Here is a 24,366-nt window from a genome sequence, read left to right as displayed (position 1 = left end):
CTGTTAATAATTCCAAATGGAAATATTTTAATAATCTGTTGGAGGATTTCCCTTTGCCACAAGAAAGTTTTGTCAAGGTTGTCATGGCTAGGTAAAGATAAGTTATTTTTACACAGAGGCCACTGTTGTGTATTCAGACCAGGGGAGCAAGTTAATAGCATAATATCCAAACACTACATTAAGAAACTTTGACATTTCACCCTGCATATTATACGATGCGATTGCTTGCTGTAGTGCTCTTAGCTTGACATGCAAACTGAAATCCCGAGAATGGCATGTGAATAGCTGTGACTTCATTCACAAGCAACATACAAAGTGACTTATGATTTTAAAATACAAAGTTTACCCAAACGAAATAAGTATTTTAAACAAGCATTTTAATTAGTATAATTAATATATTAACTTATTTGTGGCGATTTGGCAAAGATTTGCAATGAATGCCAATTATACGTACTACAAAGTTTTCAAATTGTTTAATAGGGACATACTGTAAACTTAATCCGTTTTAATTATGTTTAAAACAAATATTGAGATATCTAAGAAAAATATCAGACTGAAAAGCTGTAATCTCAAATTTAAAAATTTACAATTTTCCACACAAATGTGTCCAGGCTTGGAGCTAGATAATGTTCTTAAGAAGGATACTTCTTAATTAATACTTCAGATAATAGTTTTGAGAAGGGTTTAGACCCCTGCACCTTTGGAATGTCAAAAGATTTCCAGAAGATAAATTGCTTTCTAAAGCAGCTATTCCACCATAAAAAGGGGCTAGTAACAATAAAATATCTTTCAGGCAGGTAAGCAACATAACGACAGTTAATGTTTGTGACTCTGTGGAACAAGGGCATGTTAGTTTGATATCAGGATAATTACTGCAGCCCACAGGTTTACCATGCCCTCACCTACTTATAGCTAAATAATAAACAGTAGGATTAGGATGGCAAAGATAAATTAGGAAAACCTACACATCCATGCAATTGCAACACTTACCCCAGTATCTCAGACATGAATTAGGTTTCCTGCTAAACTGGAAAACAGCATTAGTCAGTCTTTCAATTTTTAAATAAAGTGCTTCTAAAATGTAAGACATAGTAAGTTACCAATCAAATACCATCAATAATAGTATTGCCCAATACAGAACTTTCCCATACTGATTTCATCTTCATGTTTCATTTTTGTGCTCCTAGCCATAAATCCAACTTGTTAAAAGGGAAGAAAAAGCAAGAGAGATGAGAATAGCAGACCTAGATGAAGTGTTTGATCATCTTTTTTAGAAAATATGTATAGATGAAGAAGAGGCAAATTCTACATTTGAGGATTCTGCTTATAGACCATTTGGTGACCTCATGCATCAGGTCTTCATTTTTCCTGAGACTACCTTAGATATTGCCATCACTATATTTTTACCACATTTATGACATAAAGCCATAGGGGGAGATGGAGAGTTGCTCTACTTAAGCAAGGATGATTTGATGAGTTAACATGTTTAACCCTTTGGGACATGTATCTGTAATGGAAAAGAATTTATAAAGTTAAATACCCTCTTAGATCAATAAGCTGACGTCAAATGCTGCATAAAAGCTTTACATAAATTTGCCTGCCTGAACATCTCTGCAGCATTACAAAACTTCAGTATTTCTTGAATAAAATATATTTCTTTCACCTGAATATATTCTGTATCTTTCATAAAACTACCAGAACCCACCAAATAGGATTGTGCATGCTACTAGGATAGATGGTAGAGAGAAAACAGCAAATAATTTACAGCAGGGGTCCCCAACCACCGGTCCCCGGACCGGTGCTGATGCCGGTACCGGGCCACGGATGATTTTGTGATGCCGGTACCGGGCCGCGGCACAAAAAAGGTTGGGGGCCACTGATTTACAGTATTTGAATCATTTGAATTATTTGAGTGAGAATAAATTTTATATGCAGCCAAAAGACAAGACTTGGAGGATATGGAATCTCAAGTCAAGGATATTCAGGCAAATTTTCCAATTGAACAGCCTTGCACTTTGTACTGTCCACAAAACAAATGGTGTCACCTTAAGACAAATGGATTTGATTGTCAAAGATAAATCAGACGGTACTGAGACTTACTTACCAACACCCAAGTTTATACAACTTTAGCCCTGTATAATGAATTTCCAATTGCTTAAATTATAGATTATGATTTTTTTTGGTCTTTTCGTTTTTTAAGGCCACAATTCTTAACTGAAAAAAAATAATGGAAAACAAGTGAGGCTACTGAAAGGCAGAACAGTAATCCCTAAAAATTATAGTGAAGCTGAGGAATGCAGACATATTTTATTACGTAATTGTGAATGGTCCAAACAGCAAAACTTATAACTAATACTATTTAGCAATTTCAAGCATTTGGATAAATAAAACTATAAAATATTAGCATGGAACATTTTGAAGTTCTTAGAAATTCTGTGCTTTATTCCTCTTAGAAGAGCTTTATTTTTTAGTTATTTTACATCTCCAAATTTGAGAGAAATTCATAACAGAAGAGAAATACCTCTGTAAAAGAAGACTTAAGAAAACCTTGGAATGGTCCATTACATATATATCATCATTTTAGAACAAACTGAAATACTTTACATGACCTGTATAATGTTTAAAATGAAAGATGACCCAAAACACAAAAAAACAAGCCTAATACAAAAAGATGTACCGTATATGCGGGGGAGAAAAAACCCCCCCAAACCCCCCAAATAAAATATAGTTTTTTTACCCCCCCCCCCCCCCCCCCCCCCCCCCCCCCCCCCCCTGAGGCCCCCCCCCCCTTTTTGTGCACAGTGAAGAACAGCCCCAGCCTTCCCCAGCTCCCAAGGAAGCGAGGCTGCACCGCCCGAGCTCCGCTGAGTACCGGCTGGGGCTTAGGTTAGCTGGCGCAGGCTCGCTCCAGCCCGCCCCCCCCCTTGCCTGGAAGAAGGCAAAAGGAAGGCCGCCGGCGCGGCGCCTGAACTACCTTCCAGGCAAGAAGTGCGCGGCCGCGCCAACCCTGACACCCCCCCCCGGGCCCCCCCGGGGGGGGCCCCCCCCCCCCCCGCCCCCCCCCCCCCCCCCCCCCCCCCCCCCCCCCCCCCCCCCCCCCCCCCCCCCCCCCCGCAAGAACAATTCTTTTGTTGGATTCTAAATCTGGATCACATCTATGGAGAAACCAATAGATTCTTAAGAGTTTTCTACATCTGCCTACCTTCATATTTATGGCCAGTATACACCAATTTTCCATGTGGCGCTTGTAATCCAGATCAAACACTTAACACCAAGAAAGCTTCGTTTCCAATGCTTAAGTAGTTTGGTGACTATTAGTCCATTGCAGGCATGACAATTACCGACAGGTATTTCTGATATCATTTTTCAAGCTAGCATTCTATCTGACTCTGAGGCATTCTCCGTGAACTTAAGGAATGTCGGTGTATCTCTTGCATCTGCCGCATCCGGTCCCTCTGCCACATTAGGTTTTGCGGCATTGGATATTTCTGGTTACCATGTAAGGACCGAAAGGGGATTCTTACATGACAGGCTGTAGCACGGCAGCGAGGCTGAGGCATAGGAGGAAGTAACAGCCAACGCTTCTTCTCAGCACAGTAGCGGTAGGCCTCTTTTCTGTACTGTTTATCAGTATCATCACTGTTCTTCCATCCACCTATGATGAAGATATCATCTTTGTAATAGCAAATAGCCGCCCCTTCAATGCCAAGAACCTCTGGTGGTAAGCTTTCCAGAATGTCATCAGATATTTGATTAGAGATTTTTCTCTTGGCCTCTTCATGGTCTATAGGATAGCTCCTAGGACAACACGAAGCAGTGTGGTAAAAGTTGGTGTTCCCCACAACCATTTGGAAGCAGCAATAGTTATCAAGGAGTGGCAGAGACTCACAATCTTGCCACTGTCGTGTGTCTGCATCATAGCAAATAATGACAGACCTTAAGCCATCTTCATTATTTCCGTCAACTGGTGTGCGAGCTGCCATGTAAACAAATCTGTCGTCTATTGTGATCACTTTAACATCCCGGAGTATCTTTGGGGCAGACTCCAAGTTGTGCCACTTATCTTGATCAGGATTGTAGACAGCTACATCATTAAAACCAGGGATAAAATTCCCATGGCCACCAATGCTGTACAGGTTTCCCCTTACTTCAGTAAATCCAAAAGAATGCTTTCTGGATATCAGATTGGAAACCCGCTCCCAAACATTTCTAACTGGGTTATACCTTTCCATGATCTTGGCAAAGCTAGGTTCCATGGAACCTGCCACATAAAGATAGGATTCGGTTACTACCACAGCATGCCCATCAAGATGATTGTGTATGTGTGGTAAATTCACCCATCTATCTTCATCAATAAAGTACCCCACACACTCACTCAAGTAATCGCCTCCCTCAGACACACCACCAATGACCATGATAACATCCATGTTTTGGCCAAAGCGAGGCTGAGATAAGATAATGGAATTAACTTGTGTATCCAACTGAAAATTCCCACCCTTGAGAGCATGGCTTTCCACTGCTTCCAACACAAGTTTGAGGCATGCTTCATTGCTTGACACCAGCTTTTCAGTTTTAACATACTGAGTCAAATAGGTTGGCTTAATTTGTGATAGTCGGAGAAGCTTAAAGAGCTCTGCAAAATACTTTTCTCTTTCGTCAGGATTTCTCTGGACCCACTTTAAAAGCATCTCAAAGAGAATCTCTTCTGAATCCACTGTGATTTCTGAATCTGAAAGCCAGTCCCTAATAAGATGAAATGGCAAAGTATAGAATTCGTCATCTTCAATGACTTTGTAGAAGTTTCTCCTGATCATCTTGGCAGCTTTTAAAGCCACCTGGTTCAAAGAGTACATATGAGCTAAGCTGTGAATGGCTACAGAGTTGGAGAGACTCAGTTTTTTCTTGAGGAATTCCCCACAAAATTCTTTTAGAGGTATTAGTAGGAACCTGCAAAACAAAAAGGGAATTTAAAAACACCACTGGAGAATTATTGACTAGTTAATAACTTGCATTTTTTGCTTTCCACTAAGCTGACATTCAAAAATGGTGTCTTTTTCAAAAGGTGCCAGAGCTGAAGTTCTCTTCAACTGTCCAGCAGTCCCCCTTCATGCTATAACTCAAGTAATTCAGAAACTGCACTGAGAAGAAATGTTGCCATAATAATTTTCACCTTGGTAAGGGCCATGTTTAATGCTGCCATTCGGTGTTATTTCTTTACTTTGTTCAATTCTAGTAGCGTCTTGATGTGCCTTATTATAGCAAGCCAGACGCTAGCCTAGTCTTTCTGGAAAAGTAGTCTACTCCAACTAAAGCCATCACTGGTCTACACTGGAACCCAAGATCAATTTTCACAGGTCCAGGGAAGGAGAGAATGACTGACTGACCGACCATCCCTGGTTGCCTTCACGAAGAAGGCCCTCGGGTGAAGATACCTTCTCCCATCAGAACTCGGACAAACATTTCTGTCGGTCGGCGCCTGATTTATCACCTGACACTTCGTTCCTCCTTCCCGCCTCACCTGTCGGCCAACTCCAGAACCTCGTGCACGTTGCCAGGACTGACGCGAATGCTCCCCGTGTACATGAAGCTGATGACCGCCTTGATCGTCTCCGGGTCTGGTCCCGCTCCCGAACTCCATTTCCGTAACTCTACCCGCCCCGAGCGGGACTCCGCAAAGTCGCCCAGGAGGAGAGGAGCGAAGTATTCGGTGGCTGCTGCCAGGACGGAGCGGTGAGCCCGGAACTCTCGCGGCGGGGGTTCGGAGCCGCGGAAGGCCCCGCCCCCTCCCCTCTCCTCCTCCTCCTCCTCCTCATTGCTGCCGCCACTGAAGGCTAACGTGACGTCACAGAAGAGGCCTAACCGCCGCTGTTCGTTCTGGCGGCAGGCGAGGTCGGAGCAGTGGGCCACGCACGAAAACACCTCCGAGTCAGGCTCTGACTCTGGCCTCGCCTCCCCCTCCAGGCCTGGGAGGTCGACAACTGCGTCGCCGTAGCCTCCTGCGTCCAAATCGCCGCCACCTCCAGCTGCCGCCATCTTGGCTTCTCAATCGTTTCGAACACTTTTCCCGTAGCTAAATCTAATTACGTCACTTACAGGATCGTAGAGTTATATTTATAGTATACTTCCGGATATGGAAAAAAAAGTAGCCGCTTGCGACGATAGATAAAAGAATGTAGAGATGAAATTCACACAAGTTATCTTGCTTGCGAAAACTGGTTTCTGTTTAATGAAGAGAATTTCAGCAATTATTTCTTGAATTAATATCGTCAGGATAACTATAGATTCCTATGTAGCGTAAATTGCTCATTTTGTATCAAAGAGGGAGTTAGCATATTCAGGAAACTCCCTCCTTGCAGAAACGCACAAATTAAAAATACAAACGTTTCTTCTTAAAGTTAACCCTCTTACGTGACAAAAACTTGTTTATTGCCTCTCAGCACCTTCTGCAAATCGTTTCATTAAATTTATGTCATTAACTAGACTCGTCAAATTTTGCATTTGCATCTCCCTCCTGGAAGAATGAAATATTTTGAGGAATATTAAAAAGGCAGAATATTATGTTTTTTTAAAGGCAGAAAGTAGACTTAGCCTTTCTTAATGCCCTCCCTAGCAGATACTTCGTGTTAAGAAAGATTGGGGCAGCCTATCTACAAAGACTTTCAGCTCCAGCGTGATGGGATTAAGAATCGTACAGGAGAAAACCACTACTATTTAGAGAAGACACAATCTCCTAATCCTAAAGGCATTTCAGACATTGCACAACCCCCTAGCAGCATCCCTGAAACTTATAAAAATCCATGAAGTCATCAAACTAATTGGTCAGCTGCACCAGAACCATAAATGCTGATGGTTCTGTTCATCATTAAACATTTGTCCAATCATTTCCAGTGTCTTTCTCCCAGTTTGGGACTGAACTAAATGGATATTTCTTCCAACAGACCTAATCACTGATCATCCGCAAACCATGATTTATGCAAAGTGTGTGAAGCTGTGCAATCTACAGCTCTCAAAAGAATATCAAAGTGTACTGTTTAAGCTCAGAAACATAAGAAAATGGAGGTAAACTATAATTGAAACTAAACATGATAGTAAAGGAAATTAAATCAAGAATAATATTCTAATCCTTCCACTTGTTTCTTGAATCCAACCCTAGTATGTGCAGTCAGTAAAAAGTGGTTCCTTCTGATTTGTTGTTTGTCAGAAACCATGGTAGACTAATTAATGGTTAGTGTAAAACAGCATCGTTTGGTGACCTATTATTTATTGAATAATCACATTGTTGAGTTCAGACAAAATACTAATAACTAGATTCACCATTACATTAACTCCAACAAATCATATTATTGCTAACAGGTTAAAGAGTAGTTAAACAGTTTATAGTAGTGTTGAAAGGTGCCAAAATGCCTTTCCTTCGAGGATTCGATTTTTCCGCTGGGAGAGCTCCGGCGCAAGGATACGGACAACTGCTTGAAAGCTGTATCTTTTTATTTTTCAGGAAGGCGAGGGACAGCGAGAAGTCTGCGTTCCTGGGCTAGCTAGCTTCTTATGGTAAGTCCCTGGTTTTTTATACCCTTTTCTCCCTTTGTAAGTTGATTTTGTGTGAATGTTTGTATTTGTGCTTAATGTTTCAAATCCTGTTTGAGTTTGTCTTTATTCCTGCCGGAGGGCAAACTCCATGGGGTGCGGAAGGCAAACTCCGCGGGGTGGCTAGATTGTATTATTGGTTTTCTCTAATCTCTTTTAGCTTTAAGATAGTTTTTCATATTTGTTCTGTGGCAATCTCCTGTCTGTCCCTTTTGTAATTTATATTTTGTGTCTTTTGTCTGTTTGTTTTGCTTATTTGGTATGTCCTGTGTTTGTAAGGATTTTCTAAATTATCTTTTTGTTTCCTTTTCTTATTTGTCTAGTTTTCTTAATTACTTAGGCTTTTGTCTATAGGGATTCTTTAATGCCTTTTTTATTTGATTCCTTTTCCTATGTAAGTTTGTTTTATGGCTGACCTGATGTTCCCCTTGGGCTTTTCCTGTTTTTGTGACACTACTGTCTTCGTGAAGTTCCCTTTCCACAATCCTTCATTTTTTATTTTTTTTTAGAGGGCGGTCTCTGATTGAGTGTCTGGGTATACTTGGTATTCGTGATCAATCTGGATCATCACCATGGCCGCCTGTCTCCCCTTTGATTTTCTATTCTGAGAGGGGATACAGGCCTTTAGGCAACTAAGGCAGGGTGGTATGCATCGACAGAGGCAACAAATGAGGGCTCCAAAGACACAAATAGTGACTATGGTTGTTGTAAGGATTTTGAACCAATGGAAATCTGGTATCCACGAGAAGAGCCATGAAAAGTCTAGGAATGATTGTTCATGACCAATATTTTGAGCTAGCTCTTTCAGGTGGTGGATATCCCTCTCTACGAGTCCTGAGGTTTCATCTAGGTTGAAGCAACACATCCCATGGAATGTTTCGCAGCCATAATTATGCTTCAAGAGGAGGAAGTCTATTGCTGCCCTATTCTCCAGGGTGGCTTCTCTGACCTCCCTCAGTTCTCTGTTAAGGGCATCCAGGGCATGGGAGGTCGAATTCAAGCCTTTTGCTAGAGTACATGCTAGGCTATTCAAATTTCTAGAATTTTGCACTGCCAATCCAGGTATCCCCACTAGGGATATTGCCAATGAGACATATTCTGCTTTGGTGAGAATGGAGACTTTGGAGTCACAGTCTGAGTCTAGGGTTTGGAAGGCTCTCCTGTGCCATCTGTGTAAGGATGGCATAAGCATGATTAACCTTCCCAAGATGCAAGGGCCGTTGGTGGCATTTGCAGGAAGGTATGAGTAGGCTTTTAAGCCACAAAGGAAAAAACCACCCTGGTGGGAGCTTCAGGTAACTATATGAGAATGATATGGTCTCTGTGTAGTTGCATTTTAGTTCTGTGTTGCTAAGGCTGGTGCATTCTATGACCCTAGGTGTGCTGCACCCAGTGACATTAAAGCATCTCTCAGAGGTGGTTACTGCAGCAATGTGTAGGGTGTACATGGTGTGGTCTTTGGTTTTTGTAGAGTGGCCCCAGCTAAAAATGCTTTCGTAGGAGTCAGGAAGGTTTCTAAATGTGGTGTAGTTAATGATGTTATGTGGTCTAGTTGCCACTCCCATTAGGCATGTGGTTGTCCTTGACTGATTTCCCTTCTGCTAAGCAAAAGTTAATGGTGTTGAATATTTCCCTTGCTAAATATTCCCATACGTTTCCTTTCTCTGGGATAAGCTTTGGTTCCAGGAATGCAGTTGCTTGTGTTACAAGTGTTACAATTGTTACAGATAATAATACATAGTATATATTGCATTTCATGTTTCCCATTGCTTTTCTCCCCCCTTCTTTTTTTTAGTACAATGTAAAAAAAAGGTAACAATAAAATGTAAAAATAAGGTATAGGTCAAGTCTCAAAAATTACTAAAAGGTATGGCTGAAGTTTCTTCCTTTTTAAAAAAAAATACGAAGAAAAAAGGGAAAAAAGAAAAAAATGGAGAAGGTAAGAGAAAAAAAAATAGAGTTTTATAACTCAGCATCTGGGAGTCCAGTTTTGTGTAATTCAACATTTGCACTTGGTTCCTCACAGTTGCGTGGTTCAATGGTGTTGAAGAATGCTGCAAGCGTCCATTGATCTGTGTCCAGATTTTTCTTGAGTTTGATGGGTGGGATCGATTGTGGTGGACTTTGGCTATGGTCTATGACTGCTGCCTTTGCATGTGTCCAATGTATCTAAGAGTCTCGTTCTGCAACCTTTATGGTGGTGTGTGTAGTTAGTAAGACTTGGTAGGGTCCTTTCCACCTGGGTTGTAAAGGTGAGGTTCTGGTGAAGAACTTGATCCACACTCAATCTCCTGGCTAATATGGATGCAGGGCTTCTTCCAGGGGTAAGGTCTGTGTCAGCACACTCTGGGTCCAGAGGGTCTGTAGTCTCTTTTGCAGGGCTGTAAGATAAGAAGAGAGAAGCCTATCCCCTCTATCTAGGCAAAGGGAATGAGGATCTAGGCCTTGTAGGGTATCAGAGGGGGGGCAACCAAAAAGGATCTCAAAGGGGGAAATACCTATATCTTGTCTTGGTCTAGTTCTGATATAAAAGAGGGCAATTGGGAGCACTTGTGGCCAGGAGAGGTGTGTCTCCTGACAGAGTTTGCCCAGTAGGGTCTTCACCTCTTTGTTTTCTCTCTCCACGGCTCCTGATGATGTTGGAGAATAGGGCACATGGAGGTTTCGGGTAATGCCCAGAGCCTGGAATATATGTGTGAGGACTTGTGCTATGAAGTGTTTTCCCCTATCCATGTCCAGAATGGTGGGGACCCCGAACCTAGGCACAATGTCTTTGAGGAGATGTCTGGCTGTTTCTAGGGCAGTAGCATGGCGGCATGGGAAGGCCTCTACCCAGTGGGTTAGTTGGTCCTTGCAGACAAGAGCATATTGATACCCAATTGACTTAGGTAGCTGTATATAATCCATTTGGATATTTTCAAATGGTTTCTGTGCCCAGGGCCTTCCTCCTTCATGAATTGCTTTTCTGGAGGTGGTATTATTTTCTTGGCAGGTTTGGCATGTTGTGGCTATTCTTGTAGCCTCACTATAGGCTCCAGGTGCATACCATACCCTCCTGATGGCATCTACCATAGCTTGTGTGCCACAATGTCTCTTTGTATGTAGTCTTTGGCAAATTAACCTAAGGAGACGTCATGGGGTTATGGGTCTGCCACCTGGGCCACTCCAAAATCCTTGCTCAAAAACTGCTGAATTTTTTTCCCCATTGTTCAGATTCCCCTTTATCTAGAAATTGTTTGTATGGTAGTTCTGGTTTAGTTGTTAAGGCTGGTGTCATGATGGTGTGAGGTAGAGGTTTGGTTGCCACCCATTTGGCTGTTGCATCTGCATATTGGTTTCCTTTTGTTATTGTAGAGTCATCTGTTTGGTGGGCTTTACAATGGATGACTGCTAGCGCTTGTGGTAATTGGATGGCTTCTAATAGTTTGGCTACTAATGGTGCATGTACTATCTGTAGTCCTGCTGAAGTTAAAAACCCCAGTTGTTTCCATAGAGCTCCTGTTGCATGGCAGACTCCAAAAGCGTATTTGGAATCTGTATAGATGTTAGTAGATCGGTTCCTTGCAGCTTCGCAAGCTTTAGTTAAAGCTATAAGCTCAGCTGCTTGGGCGCTGTGGGAGGGGGGAAGGGGGGAAGCCCAGATGATTTCTTGTAGGGGGACTACAGCTGCTCCTGTTACTCTTTTGTTCTCGTGCATGTAGGAGGAACCATCTGTGAAGAGTTCAATGTCGGGGTTTTGTAGCGGGGTATCTGTTAAATCAGAGTGGGGTAGTTCAGCGTCATGCACTAAATGGAGGCAATCATGGAGATTACCTTCCTCCTGTTCTGTGGGGAGCAGGGTAGCTGGGTTTAGAGTATTACATCTCTCAAACGTAATGTGATCAGAGGTAAAAAGTTCAGCTTCATGTTGAGCCAAACGCTGCTGAGTGAAGGCTTGTGTCTGGTTCTTTAAGAGAATCGCAAAAACTTCATGGGGGACTTTCAGCAATAGTGGATGTCCTAGTACTAAATCCTTAGATCGTTTCACAACTTCGCCTGTAGCCGCCACGGCTCTTAAGCAGGGGACAGCCCGTTGAGCTACTGTGAAAGGTCCTACTTCTACTGTTATGTTGTGGGTAAATTCTACAGGGATTATTTCCCCCTCCACTCTCATTATGCTATCCCAAGCCCCTTCAGCCACTGAAGGTTTATATGGTGGTTCAGTAATTAATGAGGAGGTGGCTCCAGTGTCAACTAAGCAATTGTATTTTTTTCCTCCTATAAGAATGGTGACAATGGGTTCCCCTTCAGGGCCATTTTTTTTTTTTAGGGAAATAGCCAGCCCGTTAAAGGTAGCCATGAATTCAGTGTTTTCATTCTCATGTTCTTGTCAGGAAAGGGGCAGGTCATTTTCCCTTCTTTGCTCCCATTGAGGTCCATTGTTATGATTTATTTGAGGAAAAGGAGCGCTGGGTGGTGCATGATGATTAAAGCTTTGTTGTTCAGTGTAATGGACTGGATTATTGCCTGGCTTCATGTTTCTAGGTGGTGGGTAATACCGGTTGCGGGAAAGGTGTTGCCTACATTGCCTGTTGAAATGCCCTTCCTGTCTGCACCTATAGCAGGGGTGGGCAAACTTTTTGGCTCGGGGGGCCGCATTCAATTTGACAGACGGGCCGGATCAGCACAAGATTTTTTGGGAATCGCCCCCCCTTCCCCCCTTCTTCTCCTCCTTCCCCTCCCCTCGGAGGCCCCCTGAGTCAGGAGTTGCTACTGCCGGCACGGCTCCACGCGGCTCCAGTCCCACGTTGCCTCGGGAAGGGAAAGGCAAAAAGGAAGAGCCGCGGCGGTGCTTTGCAACGGCAGCAGCAGCACCGTAGGTTCAGGCTCAGCGGCTCCTGGTTTTGCCTTTCCCTTCCCAAGGCAACGCGGGACTGGAGCCGCGCGGAGCTGCGCCGGCGGTAGCAACTCCTGACAGCCCCAGCCGGACACCTGAGCAGAGTCCGGGCAGAACTGCCTGTTGCTGCTGCAGGCGCTGCTGCGGGCGTCTGGCTGCCCAAGTAAAGAACCGCACCAGCTCAGGGCAACTGTGAGGAGCAAGAGGGGAGAGGCAGAGAAGGAGGCAGAGAAGGAGGAGAGCACCTGGCCAGTTGGGGGAGGCTTCTTGTGCTGCGAAAGAGGCAGCTAATGATCTCCGGCTCCACTCTGCTTCTCCAACATCCGGCGCTGCCCTGTTCTGTGCGCCGGCTGCTCGGACTTGCTGGGCCTGACACAGAACATGGTGGCGCCGGATGTTGGAGAAGCAGAGCGGAGCTGGAGATCATTAGCCGCCTCTTTCGCAGCACAAGAAGAACAGGGTGATGCCGGACCATTGGAGAAGCGGAGCAAAGCTGGAGATTAGTAGCTGCCTCTTTCGGCGCAGAAAGCTTCCCCCAACCAGCCGGCTGGTCTCCTCCTCCTCGGCCATACAGAACAAACCGGCAGAGAAGGAGGAGAGCAGCTGGTCAGTTGGGGAGGCTTCTTGTGCTGCGAAGAGGCGGCTATGATCTCCGGCTCCGCTCTGCTTCTCCAACATCCGGCGCCGCCCTGTTCTAGGTGTCAGGCCCAGCAAGTCCGAGCAGCCGGCGCATAGAACAGGGTGGTGCCGGACCATTGGAGAACCGGAGCAAAGCCGGAGATTAGTAGCTGCCTCTTTCGGCGCAGAAAGCTTCCCCCAACCAGCCGGCTGGTCTCTTCCTCCTCGGCCATACAGAACAAACAGACAGAGAAGGAGGAGAGCAGCTGGCCAGTTGAGGGAGGCTTCTTGTGCTGCCAAAGAGGCAGCTAATGATCTCCAGCTCTGCTCTGCTTCTCCAACATCCGGCACCGCCCTGTTCTGTGCGCCGGCTGCTCGGACTTGCTGGGCCTGACACAGAACAGGGTGGCGCCGGATGTTGGAGAAGCAGAGCGGAGCCGGAGATCATTAGCCACCTCTTTCGCAGCACAAGAAGAACAGGGTGGTGCTGGACCATTGGAGAAGCGGAGCAAAGCCGGAGATTAGTAGCTGCCTCTTTCGGCGCAGAAAGCTTCCCCCAACCAGCCGGCTGGTCTCCTCCTTCTCTGCCTGTTTGTTCTGTATGGCCGAGGAGGATGAGACCAGCTGAGAAGCACGCTGCCAGGCGGGGGCCACACGGCGCAGGGCAACACGCCACCGCCCAGCCCTGGCGAGGGAAAGCAGTGGGCGATCCCCAGGCGGTGGCCTTGGCCCCGCTACCAGGGAAGCGGCTGCCCAGCTCCGTGTTGTGTGTGCAATTTTTTGGCGCGCGGCGCGGGGTCTCTTTTGGCCGGCCCCTATTTTTTTTTCAGAGGCGGGCCGTATTAAAATGACCAACGGGCCGGATGTGTCCCGCGGGCCGTAGTTTGCCCACCCCTGACCTATAGCAATGCTGGCATTTGCCTTGCGACCATCCTGCTTTATCACAATGCCAGCATTTCCTTGAATTATAGGGGGTTTTACCTGGCGTTTGTCTGGCATCATGTTGCGTTACAGCAAACATTTTTAAGTCCTCATGTCTTTCTATCCTCCTTTTCCTATCTTTCTTCTCCTCTTTCAGTTTGTCTCTTTGATCATAGACAAAGTTAGCGATCCTGCGCAACTCTGCTATTTCTAAGGTTGGCCAGTTAGAGACGAAGCGGTGGAAATGCTCTTTGATATCCACGGTGGACTGGTCCATGAAGGCTGAAGCTAAAATCCTTTGGTCCTTCAGGCAGCTAAGGTCTAGATGGGCATATGGAATAGCTGCTTCTGACAGGTGGACCCAAAAGGCATCAGGGTTTTCCTTTTCTCTTTGTGTTGTTTTTTGGAATTCTGACTAGTTTAAAGGCTTTCTACCTATTTCCTCTAAAGCTTCTAGTAAGTTATTTTTTGCTCTTGTGTATTCATCCCAGTGATTGGTATCATTGTAGTCCCAGTCAGGGCGATGTACTGGCCATGCGATGCGGGCTGGGGCTGCCTGTCCAGGGATAGCTGGTAGTTTAGCTATTTGGTCTGGTTTTTCAAATAGTTTTAATAGTTCAATCTTTAGTTAGAAAGACTTGTAGCAGCTGGGTCATATCACCCCAGGGTGGATTATGGCTGTCTATGATAGATTTCAGGGTTTGAATTACTGTTTGAGGATCAGCCCTGAAAGCTGGGGTATCCTTTTTCCAGATGACCAAATCAGAGGCAGAGAAGGGAGTGTGGGTAAAAACGTATTCTAATTGTCCCCTATTTCTGCCTGGCACTGGTTTGCTTAAAAGGGGAGCCATAATCCGTGCCTCAGTCTTTCCTTCCAGGGAATGGGTTTCAGGTTTTTCTTGATCTTTTCCCTCGGTCAGGTCTTTGGTCCTAGCCATTTCAGCCCAGCAATACCAATAGGGTATTTGGCTGGGTTTAATGCGTGTTCTAAGTGCTCTCAGGGTTTTATAATCTAAAGTACTGCTATCAGGCCAAATTTGTCTACCTGTGTCATCTCGCAATAAAGCCCACTTTTTGCAAAAAAAATTGGCTTCTTTTTTATGCATTCCAGTCAGGACAGGCACTTGCATTTCGTCCCAAGCCTCAAGTAATTTATCCAAGGGGGTCTCTTCCATTGCCTTCGAGCTACAACTTCCCATATTCCCTGTCTGATGTGGGGATTACTTTGGTTTAGCTGGGCTACAGCCGTCAGTTTTCAGACAAAAACGGTCTGGAAAGGACTCTGGTTTCCCTACACACGGAGTACGGGCCCCTTTCTTTTAGGGAAACTCAGCCGTCAGTTTGAAGACCCCCCCCCCTAAAAAACAGGGATCTCGGAGGACCGTCTGCCCCCTAGCAGCTCCGGTACGGGCCCCTCCCTACACTCAGCCATCAGTTTTCAGATCTCCCTTAAAGGTGGGGATCTGGAAGAACCTTCTCTGCTTTTTAGACAAACTATTTCCAATGTTGTTTGCCAGCAGCCGGTACGGGCCCCTTCTAAATGCACAGGGCTTTGCTTGCGGGATGCACAGGGACTATTTTTCCTCTGCTTTTATTTATTTCCCAACACCAGTTCCTTTTGCAGCCCGCTAGGTTTTTCTTACATTCTTCAGAAGGACTCACACTCTGTGATCACCCCTTGCATTCCCAAATCCAGCCGGTCACGGCTCGTGTTTGAGCTAGCAGCTGGATGGGGTGCAGCTGGCAATCACGGAGGAGGTGAGGTCCCGCTGTTTCCGCAGAGAAAACCCACAATCACACACCTGGTACACTCACGCTTCCACTCCCCTCCCTAGTAAGATTATAAATTTGAAGCGGTACTCACCTGCTTTCAAGAAGCTGTTGAGCGGAAAAGCTCAAGGACTCCCTTTACTACCCTATACCTTCCGGGCTGGGTCCGTGGATGTTGTCCCTGGACAAAGAAGTCCATGCCGGCTGGGTTTGGATCCACGGGCCCGGTCCGGTGGCAGGGTTGGCTGGGAAAACTTCATGGTCGCCAATTGTTGAAAGGTGCCAAAATGCCTTTCCTTCGAGGATTCAATTTTCCCGCTGGGAGAGCTCCAGCACAAGGATACGGACAACTGCTTGAAAGCTGGATCTTTTTATTTTTCAGGAAGGCGAGGGACAGCGAAAAGTCTGCGCTCCTGGGCTTGCTAGCTTCTTATGGTAAATCCCTGGTTTTTTATACCCTTTTCTCCCTTTGTAAGTTGATTTTGTGTGAATGTTTGTATTTGTGCTTAATGTTTCAAATCCTGTTTGAGTTTGTCTTTATTCCTGCCAGAGGGCAAACTCCATGGGGTGCGGAAGGCAAACTCCGTGGGGTGGCTAGATTGTATTATTGGTTTTCTCTAATCTCTTTTAGCTTTAAGATAGTTTTTCATATTTGTTCTGTGGCAATCTCCTGTCTGTCCCTTTTGTAATTTATATTTTGTATCTTTTGTCTGTTTGTTTTGCTTATTTGGTATGTCCTGTGTTTGTAAGGATTTTCTAAATTATCTTTTTGTTTCCTTTTCTTATTTGTCTAGTATTCTTAATTACTTAGGCTTTTGTCTATAGGGATTCTTTAATACCTTTTTTATTTGATTCCTTTTCCTATGTAAGTTTGTTTTATGGCTGACCTTGGGCTTTTCCTGTTTTTGTGACACTACTGTCTTCGTGAAGGTCCCTTTCCACAGTAGTTTAGACATTTAAACAGATAACATTGTGAAGTATTATCTAATCCAGCATCCTGAAACAGGCAAATCAAGTCATATAAGAAATTCAAAGGTCAAAATAATTCTCACATTTTTAATTTGTCTTTTGGGTAAAAATCAATTTTGATCTGAATGTATAAATTCATTCAAAATATTGTAAGTCTTTCTGTTATTATTGAGGCAAATGTTACATAGTCTATATTTAGTAGTGATATTTGTCTATAGTTCTCCATTTGTGTTAAATCTGAATCGTCTTTCAGAATTAAGGTAATATTTGCTTCCATCCATGACTTTGGTATCTTAGCTTCTGACAGTGCTTCATTGTACATCTCTAGCATTGGGAAACTTAATACATCTCATAAATGTTTATAAAGTTCTGCCGGCAACCCATCTGGCCCTGGTGTTTTGTCACTCTTTTGTTTTTTAATCGCTTCTGTCAGTTCCATCATTATTTTTTCATTTAACATAGTTTTCACTGTTTCAGATACCTCTGGTAATTCCACTTTTTCAAAATATTATGTTATTTTTTTCCTCTGACACTTTTTCTTGATCATATAGTTTTCTGTAAAATTCCTGAATTACGTTCTTTTTGTTCTCATTTTGATACTGGGAAGCTCCCTTCTCATCTTGCAATTTACTAATCAGTTTCTTCTCTTTTTCCTTTTTCAGCTTATAAACTAACCATCTTCCTGGATTATTGCCATTTAAAAAAAAATTGATTTGCTCTTTTAATTTGTTATGCCAATTCTTTTTCCATTAAATTTAATTTATGTTTTATTATTTCCATTTGCGTTTTTAAATTTCCCTTCTGCGGTTCTTTTTGTAAGTCAAATTCAACTCTTTTATACTCTTGTTCTAGTATCTTTTGACATTGTTTCTTTTTCTTGTTTTTCTTGCTGTATAAATCATAGCTAACCGCCCGACATGCTTTTGCTGTGTCCCATATATTTTGTAATGAAGTCTTTTCTGTTCATTTTGAAGAAAAATTCAATTTCTTTTTCTATTGTTTTAATACATTCTTTATCTTTTAGTATCAATTGATTCAATGTCCATAAGTGGATGGAAGAACAGTGATGATATTGATAAACAGTACAGAAAAGAGGCCTACCGCTACTGGGCTGAGAAGAAGCGTTGGCTGTTACTTCCTCCTATGCCTCAGCCTCGCTGCTGTGCTACAGCCTGTCACGTGAGAATCCCCTTTCAGTCCTTACATGGTACTCAGAAATATACAATGCTGCAAAACCTAATGTGGCAGATGCAGGAGATACACCAACATTCTTTAAGTTCAGGGATGGGATTCAAATTTTTTAATAACTGGTTCTGTGGGCATGGCTTAGTTGTTGGTCATGTGACTGGATGGGCGTGACCAACTGAACATCACTCACGTCTCCTCGACTAGCCTGTCATGACAGTAGAGATGCTGCAACGGTTGTAAGTGTGAAAAACGGTCATGTCACTTTTTTCAGTGCCATTGTAACTTTGGTCACTAAATGAACTATTGTAAGTCAGGGATTACCTGTACAATATAAAAAGCTTCTTTGCTTACAAAAAGCTGCCCTAAATACCAATCATTAAATTAAAAATAACTGCAAGCCTGAGTTACAAATCAGGCAGGGTGCCAGAGCACCTTGAGGAATTAAAATAGTTAAAATGCAATGATAACTATCAGCAGCCAACTCTTGCTCATAAAGTGAAACCCTTTAGCAGAGAGTCATTTAAGTTCTCCAGAAAGAGCACACCCAGGAGAAGCAATCCTTAGATCCATTTGCACCACTTAAAGACACCAGCTGGTCTCACTCACCTCACAAGATATCCTAAGGAAATCATCCAGATTTAAGGAAAGATCACATGTTCCTCCAAAAAGGCAGTAAAAAAATCAGTGCCAAGCTTGCATCCTGCCTCTTGGAAGTACAGCTCAAAAGGACAGTGCCAGATACCACTACAGCAGTGAAGGAAGACCCCCCCCTCCCCAGATAGAAAAAGAAACTATGAGGCAGGAAAAATTCAAACACAACACAAATAATTAAATCACAACAGTAGCTGTTGCTTGTGAAACCAATTATCAGAAGAAATAGACACAGGAACTAGCCAGATTTCTCAACCCAGTTTTTTTTTCAGGAACAGAGATCAATCTTTTTCTTTCCAAACAAAGCTGAATAGGGAAATTTATCCCATCTATAAATACAGGATTAAATGTCACCAAGTACAGAATTAAACTTCACAAAAAAACAGTTTTAAACCAAAACTCAGAAAGTTTATGTAAATTCATGTTTGAATGTCAATCTTTCTAGCTAACCAAGAAGCCTTGCTGAATGTCACTCATCTTGGTTCCTTGTCATTAAAAAGTTTCTTTTCGTAGCTCTGCTTGTTATTCAATTATTTCTTCAAAGTGATGATCATTGCATGCCGGCTGGAAGTATTTCCAGGGGAGTATTTCTTCCTAACAGCAGTGCAACAAGCTTAAAACAACCCTTCCCCTTTTAAGAAAGTATCAGGAAAGAAAAAACAAAAACCTCGTTTGGAGACAGTAGGTCTAGGCATACTGCCAAGAATGTAATAAGGGTGGGGAAAAAAAAGAGATGTCTTCTAACTACTGGTTCTCCAAAATGCTTAGAAAGTTAACAAGGGGTTCTATAGCAGTGGTCCCCAACCTTTTTTGTACCAGGGACCAGTTTCATGCAGAAACACTTTTTCAAGGACCGGGGGGGGGGGAGTCCGAGTTTGGTGGTTTGCAGACGTTTCATTACCTGACTAGGTAACATCTGATGTTGTTACCTAGTCGGGTAATAAAATGTCTGCCAGCAAACCACTAAGTTCAGAGAGCGCCAATGCCTCCTCATTGCAACCCTGAGCGACAGATATTCTCTTCTATTGGGACATTTTAAAACGGAGGGTTTCAGCTGCAGATTCAGGAACTGCGCCTGGCTGAGGAGTGCCTTCAAAACTGAGCACTGGGCGGTGGCGGCCCATGGCTGTCTCCGCGGCTCAGGACAAGTCCCTGCAGGAGGCTGAGAAGCCCCGCCTCTCAGCCCTGCCTTCCTCAGCCTCATCCCTCAGGTGTCTGCCTCGTTCCTCTCTCAGTCGCTCTCTCACTCCTCCACCAGCCCAGGAAGAAACTGCTTCAAAGAAGCCAGCAGGGTGGCTTCCTGTCGGCGCAGCTCCTCCGAAGCGCCCGTTCACCCCACACAGCCGCCCGCGGTTCAATCCAGTGCTTCGTTCTGCCTGCCTGCCTGCCTGCCTGCCTTCGTTTCTGGTTGTTTCGGAGCAGCTTTGGCTGAGAAAAAGAGGCAAATAGTTATTATTCTCAGCCGAAGCTTCTCCGAAACAACCAGAAACGAAGGCAGGCAGGCAGGCAGGCAGAACGGAGCACTGGATTGAACCGTGGGCGGCTGTGTGGGGGTGAACGGGCGCTTCGGAGGAGCTGCGCTGACAGGAAGCCACCCTGCTGGCTTCTTTGAAGCAGTTTCTTCCTGGGCTGGTGGAGGAGCGAGAGAGCGACTGAGAGAGGAACAAGGTGGGAGGAAACCGAAGCCGCTGAGCCGAAGAGCAGGACAGGCTTCGGTTGCTTCCTCCCTCCCCTTCTCTCCTTTGTGTTCTTGATCCCTGATCCCAGCAGCATTCACCGAAGGCTAAGAAAGCCGCCATTTTTTTTTATTTTTATTTCTTTGCGGCCCGGTACAAAGTGATCCACGGACCGGTACCGGTCCGGGGCCCGGTGGTTGGGGACCCCTGTTCTATAGGACCAGTCAGAACGGGTAGAATCCCACACCTGCTTAAGTTTACGAAGAATGCCTCGGTCTCAGATAGAATGTTAGCTTGAATGAATGCCATCAGAAATACTGTTTTTAGGTTCCGGTTTCGCCAGGCTTCGGAAGCGGCGGGGTTTCGTGATCTCTGCGATCCCCGCCGCGCTAGCCATTCTTGGTTCCTCCGACCCAGACGGGTTTGGAGGATAAGGTTGCCCCGTAGAGGCAACCGAAGACAGGGAGGATCCGGACAAGGGGTTGGGGTGTTCACAGACCCCTTCCCCACCCGGCACAACCTCTTTTTCTCAAGACGGTCCAGCGGCGGTCAGCAATGGCTGCCACAAAGAAGCCAGCAACCGGACAAGATCGTGCTGGAGGAAGAAGGAGAAATTTTTGAAGCGAAAGTTTTTTTTGGCTGAACTGGGACTAGAAGATACATTTAATACCCTGAAATCTAAGATTTGGTTTTTTTTTCTTCGAAAGATACTTTGTTTCCAGAAGAAATTTGCAAGCGGCGAGTGAAAGTGTTTAAAGTGAAAGTTTACTCTCCTTCCACATGGAACTAACAAATGAATGCTGAAAATACTACTATTCTATAAAAGGTAAAAATTCAAAGCTTCTTGTTATAAATGGGAAGGGAGAGGACAAAAGGAAAATTTATACTAAGATTTTGTTGAAGGAGATGCCTGGAAGATTTTAGAGATTGGAAGTTACTGTAATAAGAATTTAAAATACAGACTGGCTTTTTTTTTCTCCCTTTACAACTGATTTTAACCCAGGAAGAAGGGAAGAACTTTGTGCTTTGTTTGGATTATTTGGTGATTTGGGGACTTTGGGAATTGTTTTAAGCTTGGAAATATCTTTGGCTGTTTTAAGAAGAAGAAGAAGAGGATTTACAATGACTTTATCTGCTGATGAACTGAGAGAGGAATATGGCAAAATAAAGAAAGACGATGTGGGAGAAATTTTTTGCTTTTTAGAAATGGCGCTTGCTACTTATCAGCAAATACAACAACTGATGGAAGAAGAAGAAGAAGAAAAAGCCATCTTTAACAAACCCACAGAGTTGCTTAAGAAAGGAAGGAGAAAGAGAGGAAAAAAGAAGGATATAAGACTTAAAAAAATATCTAAGAGAAAAATAAGATGCAAAATCAATATAAGGCTAGAAAGCAAAAGGAAAGAGAAATACAACAGAGAGGGGAAGTTAAGGGGGGTAAAAAGACCAGATGGGATAAGACAGGGAGGAAGAAGGGGGGAAAAGGCCACGAGGGTATGAAACAAGATGTGAAAAAGAAATGTTTTTTTAGGGATAAAGGGTAATATAATTTTGTTTTAAAAGGATTCTGCAAGGTACATAAGATAGTATTGTAGTATTTGTATTAGAAATAGAAAATTATAATTTTATAAGACTTGAGTAAAGACTAAAATATTAAAGGTTAATAATGGTAGAATTTAAGATTTAATAAAAGGAGGGTTTAAAATACTTAGTTTAAATATAGATTTTAATTGACTATTGTGTGGATGTTAGTATGAATATATTATTGTAATATTTGTTTTTGAAATAGATAATTGGAATGTTATGAGATTTAATGTTTAATTATATATATAATTATGTTATGGATTTACTATTTTTTTTTTTGTAAGTAGTATGTACTAAGCAGAATCAGATAGGGAATTTGGAGTTACCTTAAATGTTAATTTAGAGGTGCGATGGAAAGGCATCATACTTTGATTTGTGATTTCAGGAGAAATTCTTTTATTTTATTATGGGGAATGAGATAAATAGACAATTGGAAAACAATGGACAAAGGATAGAAATATAATGATTTAAATTAAGATAATAAAATAGAATTAAGAAGAGTGGAAAGCGGGGAGAAGTTATAAAGAAGATACAGAATGGTAATTAAGATAGGTAATGGCATATAAGATGAATATGAATTTAATTGAAGTCCATACAAAGAGAGGTAATCCAGGGCCAAGCTACTTTTTTGAAAAAGAAGTTTTACTTTATGTGTTTTGTGTGTGTATGTCTATGTGAGATTCAATAAAACCTTGGAGGAAAGCGGGAGGAGAATAATTGTAAACAAGACAGAGGGAAATATGAATAGGATGATTAAATTTAAAGAGAAGAAATGAGAGTGTTAAAAGATATTTAAGTAGAAATGGGATATATTAAAATTACACTGTATAAAATATTGTATTATCTGCCTTGTAAAAATGTACAAGGGAAAGAGGTTTAATGTTTATAAGGTTTATGTTTTGTTTGTCTTTAAAAACTAATAAAATTTGTTTAAAAAAAAAAAAAAGAAATACTCTGTTTTTACAGCAAACTTTAAAAGAAGAAGAAAAAAGCCAAAAGTTTATTCCTCCAAGTTCAAATTACAGCAGACAAAAAAAGAAAAAAGAAAAACAAAATCTTAAACAGATTTTACCATTTTGAAAATAGCCAGTCCAGTCTTTCTCTTCTTATTTTTATTTTACTTTTGTTTATTTATTTTACTTTGTCAAGCGATTATAAGATAACAGGTATAAGTATAAACATAGTTATGAATACATGGATACATATAAGAAAAATTAAAAATATATAAAAGAAACAATAGGACAGGGACAGTAGGCAGGTTGGTGCGCTTATGCACGCCCCCTACAGATCTTTTAGGAAAGGGGTGAGGTCAATAGTAGACAATCTAAGGTTAAAGTTTTTGGGGTTTGGAGAAGAAACCAGTCAGGTAGAGTATTCCAGATATTGACCACTCTGTTGCTGAAGTCGTATTTCCTGCAATCAAATTTGGTGCGGTTTGCCTTGAGTTTATATCTGTTATGTGCTCTTGTATTGTTATGGTTAAAGCTGAAGTATTCATTGACAGGTAGGATATTGCAATATATAATTTTATGTACTATACTTAGATCAGACTGAAGGTGTAGTTCTAGGTTTTCTAGGTCTAGAATTTCAAGTCTGGTGGCATAAGGTATTCTGCAACGAGTAGAAGAGTGGAGAACTCTTCTTGTGAAATATTTCTGGACTTTCTCAACTGTATTAATATCAGATACATAATGTGGGTTTCAGACTGATGAGCTGTATTCAAATATTGGTCTAGCAAATGTTTTGTATGCTCTAGTTAGTAATGTGATATTACCAGAGAAAAAGCTACGCAGGATTAGGTTAACAACTCTTAATGCCTTTTTGCTTATGTAGTTACAGTGGGCTCTAGCACTTAGAGTATGAAGAGAGTTGGTCCTAGAATACTGCGTTGGGGAACACCACTGTTGACAGGTACAGAATTTGAAAGGACGCTCTGAATTTTGACCATTTGTCGCCTGTTTGACAGGAACGCCTCTATCTAGTTATGCAGGTGTCCAGAGATACCATAAGATTTTAGTTTTAGGAGTAGTTTGTCATGTACCACTGAATCAAAGGCTTTACAGAAGTCTATGTAAATTGCGTCTATTGCTTTGTCCTGATGGATTTGTGTAGTCCATAAGTTTTTGTAGTGTAAAAGTTGTAGATTATAGGATAGTTCTTTTCTGAAACCAAATTGTTTTTTAGAGAGTAGGTTGTTTGTCTCTAAGTGGAGGATAATGGATTGGTTAATAATTGATTCCATGACTTTACAGGTGATGCAGCATAAAGAGATTGGTCTGTAATTTTCAACTAGGCTGGGGTCTCCCTTTTTGAAGATGGGGATGACCGTGGCTAGTGACCATAGGTTTGGCAAGGAGCTGTTCCTGAAGGATTTTTCAAAGATTATGCTTAGAGGTTCGGCTATGGCAGTGGATAGCTTTTTAAAGAAGTAGGCACATATTCCGTCCGGTCCAATAGATAGAGACGGTTTTAGATTGCGTACTGCTCTTTCAACATTGTCTTCTGTAAAATCGATATGTATTAGATCAT

General features: G+C 42.8%; 2 protein-coding genes and 1 long non-coding RNA gene across 3 annotated transcripts in view; 1 reads left to right on the top strand and 2 right to left on the bottom strand.

The window, feature by feature from the left end:
- The window catches only part of LOC148128979 (uncharacterized), a 60,599-nt gene that overhangs the window by 22,697 nt on the left and 13,536 nt on the right, over positions 1 to 24,366 (bottom strand). The gene's annotated exons all lie outside the window — the stretch shown is intronic.
- LOC148128981 (kelch-like protein 11) lies at positions 3,350 to 6,143 on the bottom strand. The gene is made up of 2 exons (XM_087947745.1): positions 5,519 to 6,143; positions 3,350 to 4,947 (listed from the first exon to the last, which is right to left on the bottom strand). The coding sequence occupies exons 1-2, from the start codon at positions 6,031 to 6,033 to the stop codon at positions 3,372 to 3,374; spliced, it is 2,091 nt and encodes a 696-aa protein (XP_087803871.1). The 5' UTR covers positions 6,034 to 6,143; the 3' UTR covers positions 3,350 to 3,371.
- On the top strand, positions 5,982 to 19,089 carry LOC148128980 (uncharacterized). The gene is made up of 3 exons (XR_015746037.1): positions 5,982 to 6,066; positions 7,496 to 7,548; positions 17,763 to 19,089. It is a non-coding gene; the product is annotated as an uncharacterized LOC148128980 (long non-coding RNA).

Source organism: Notechis scutatus, chromosome Z (assembly GCF_049901735.1).
Source record: "Notechis scutatus isolate UNSWTSFEM ecotype Mainland chromosome Z, rNotScu1.2, whole genome shotgun sequence".
Classification (NCBI taxonomy): Eukaryota; Metazoa; Chordata; class Lepidosauria; order Squamata; family Elapidae; genus Notechis; species Notechis scutatus.
Note: the sequence above shows the minus strand (reverse complement) of the source record. Positions and strands in the feature narration are given on the sequence as shown.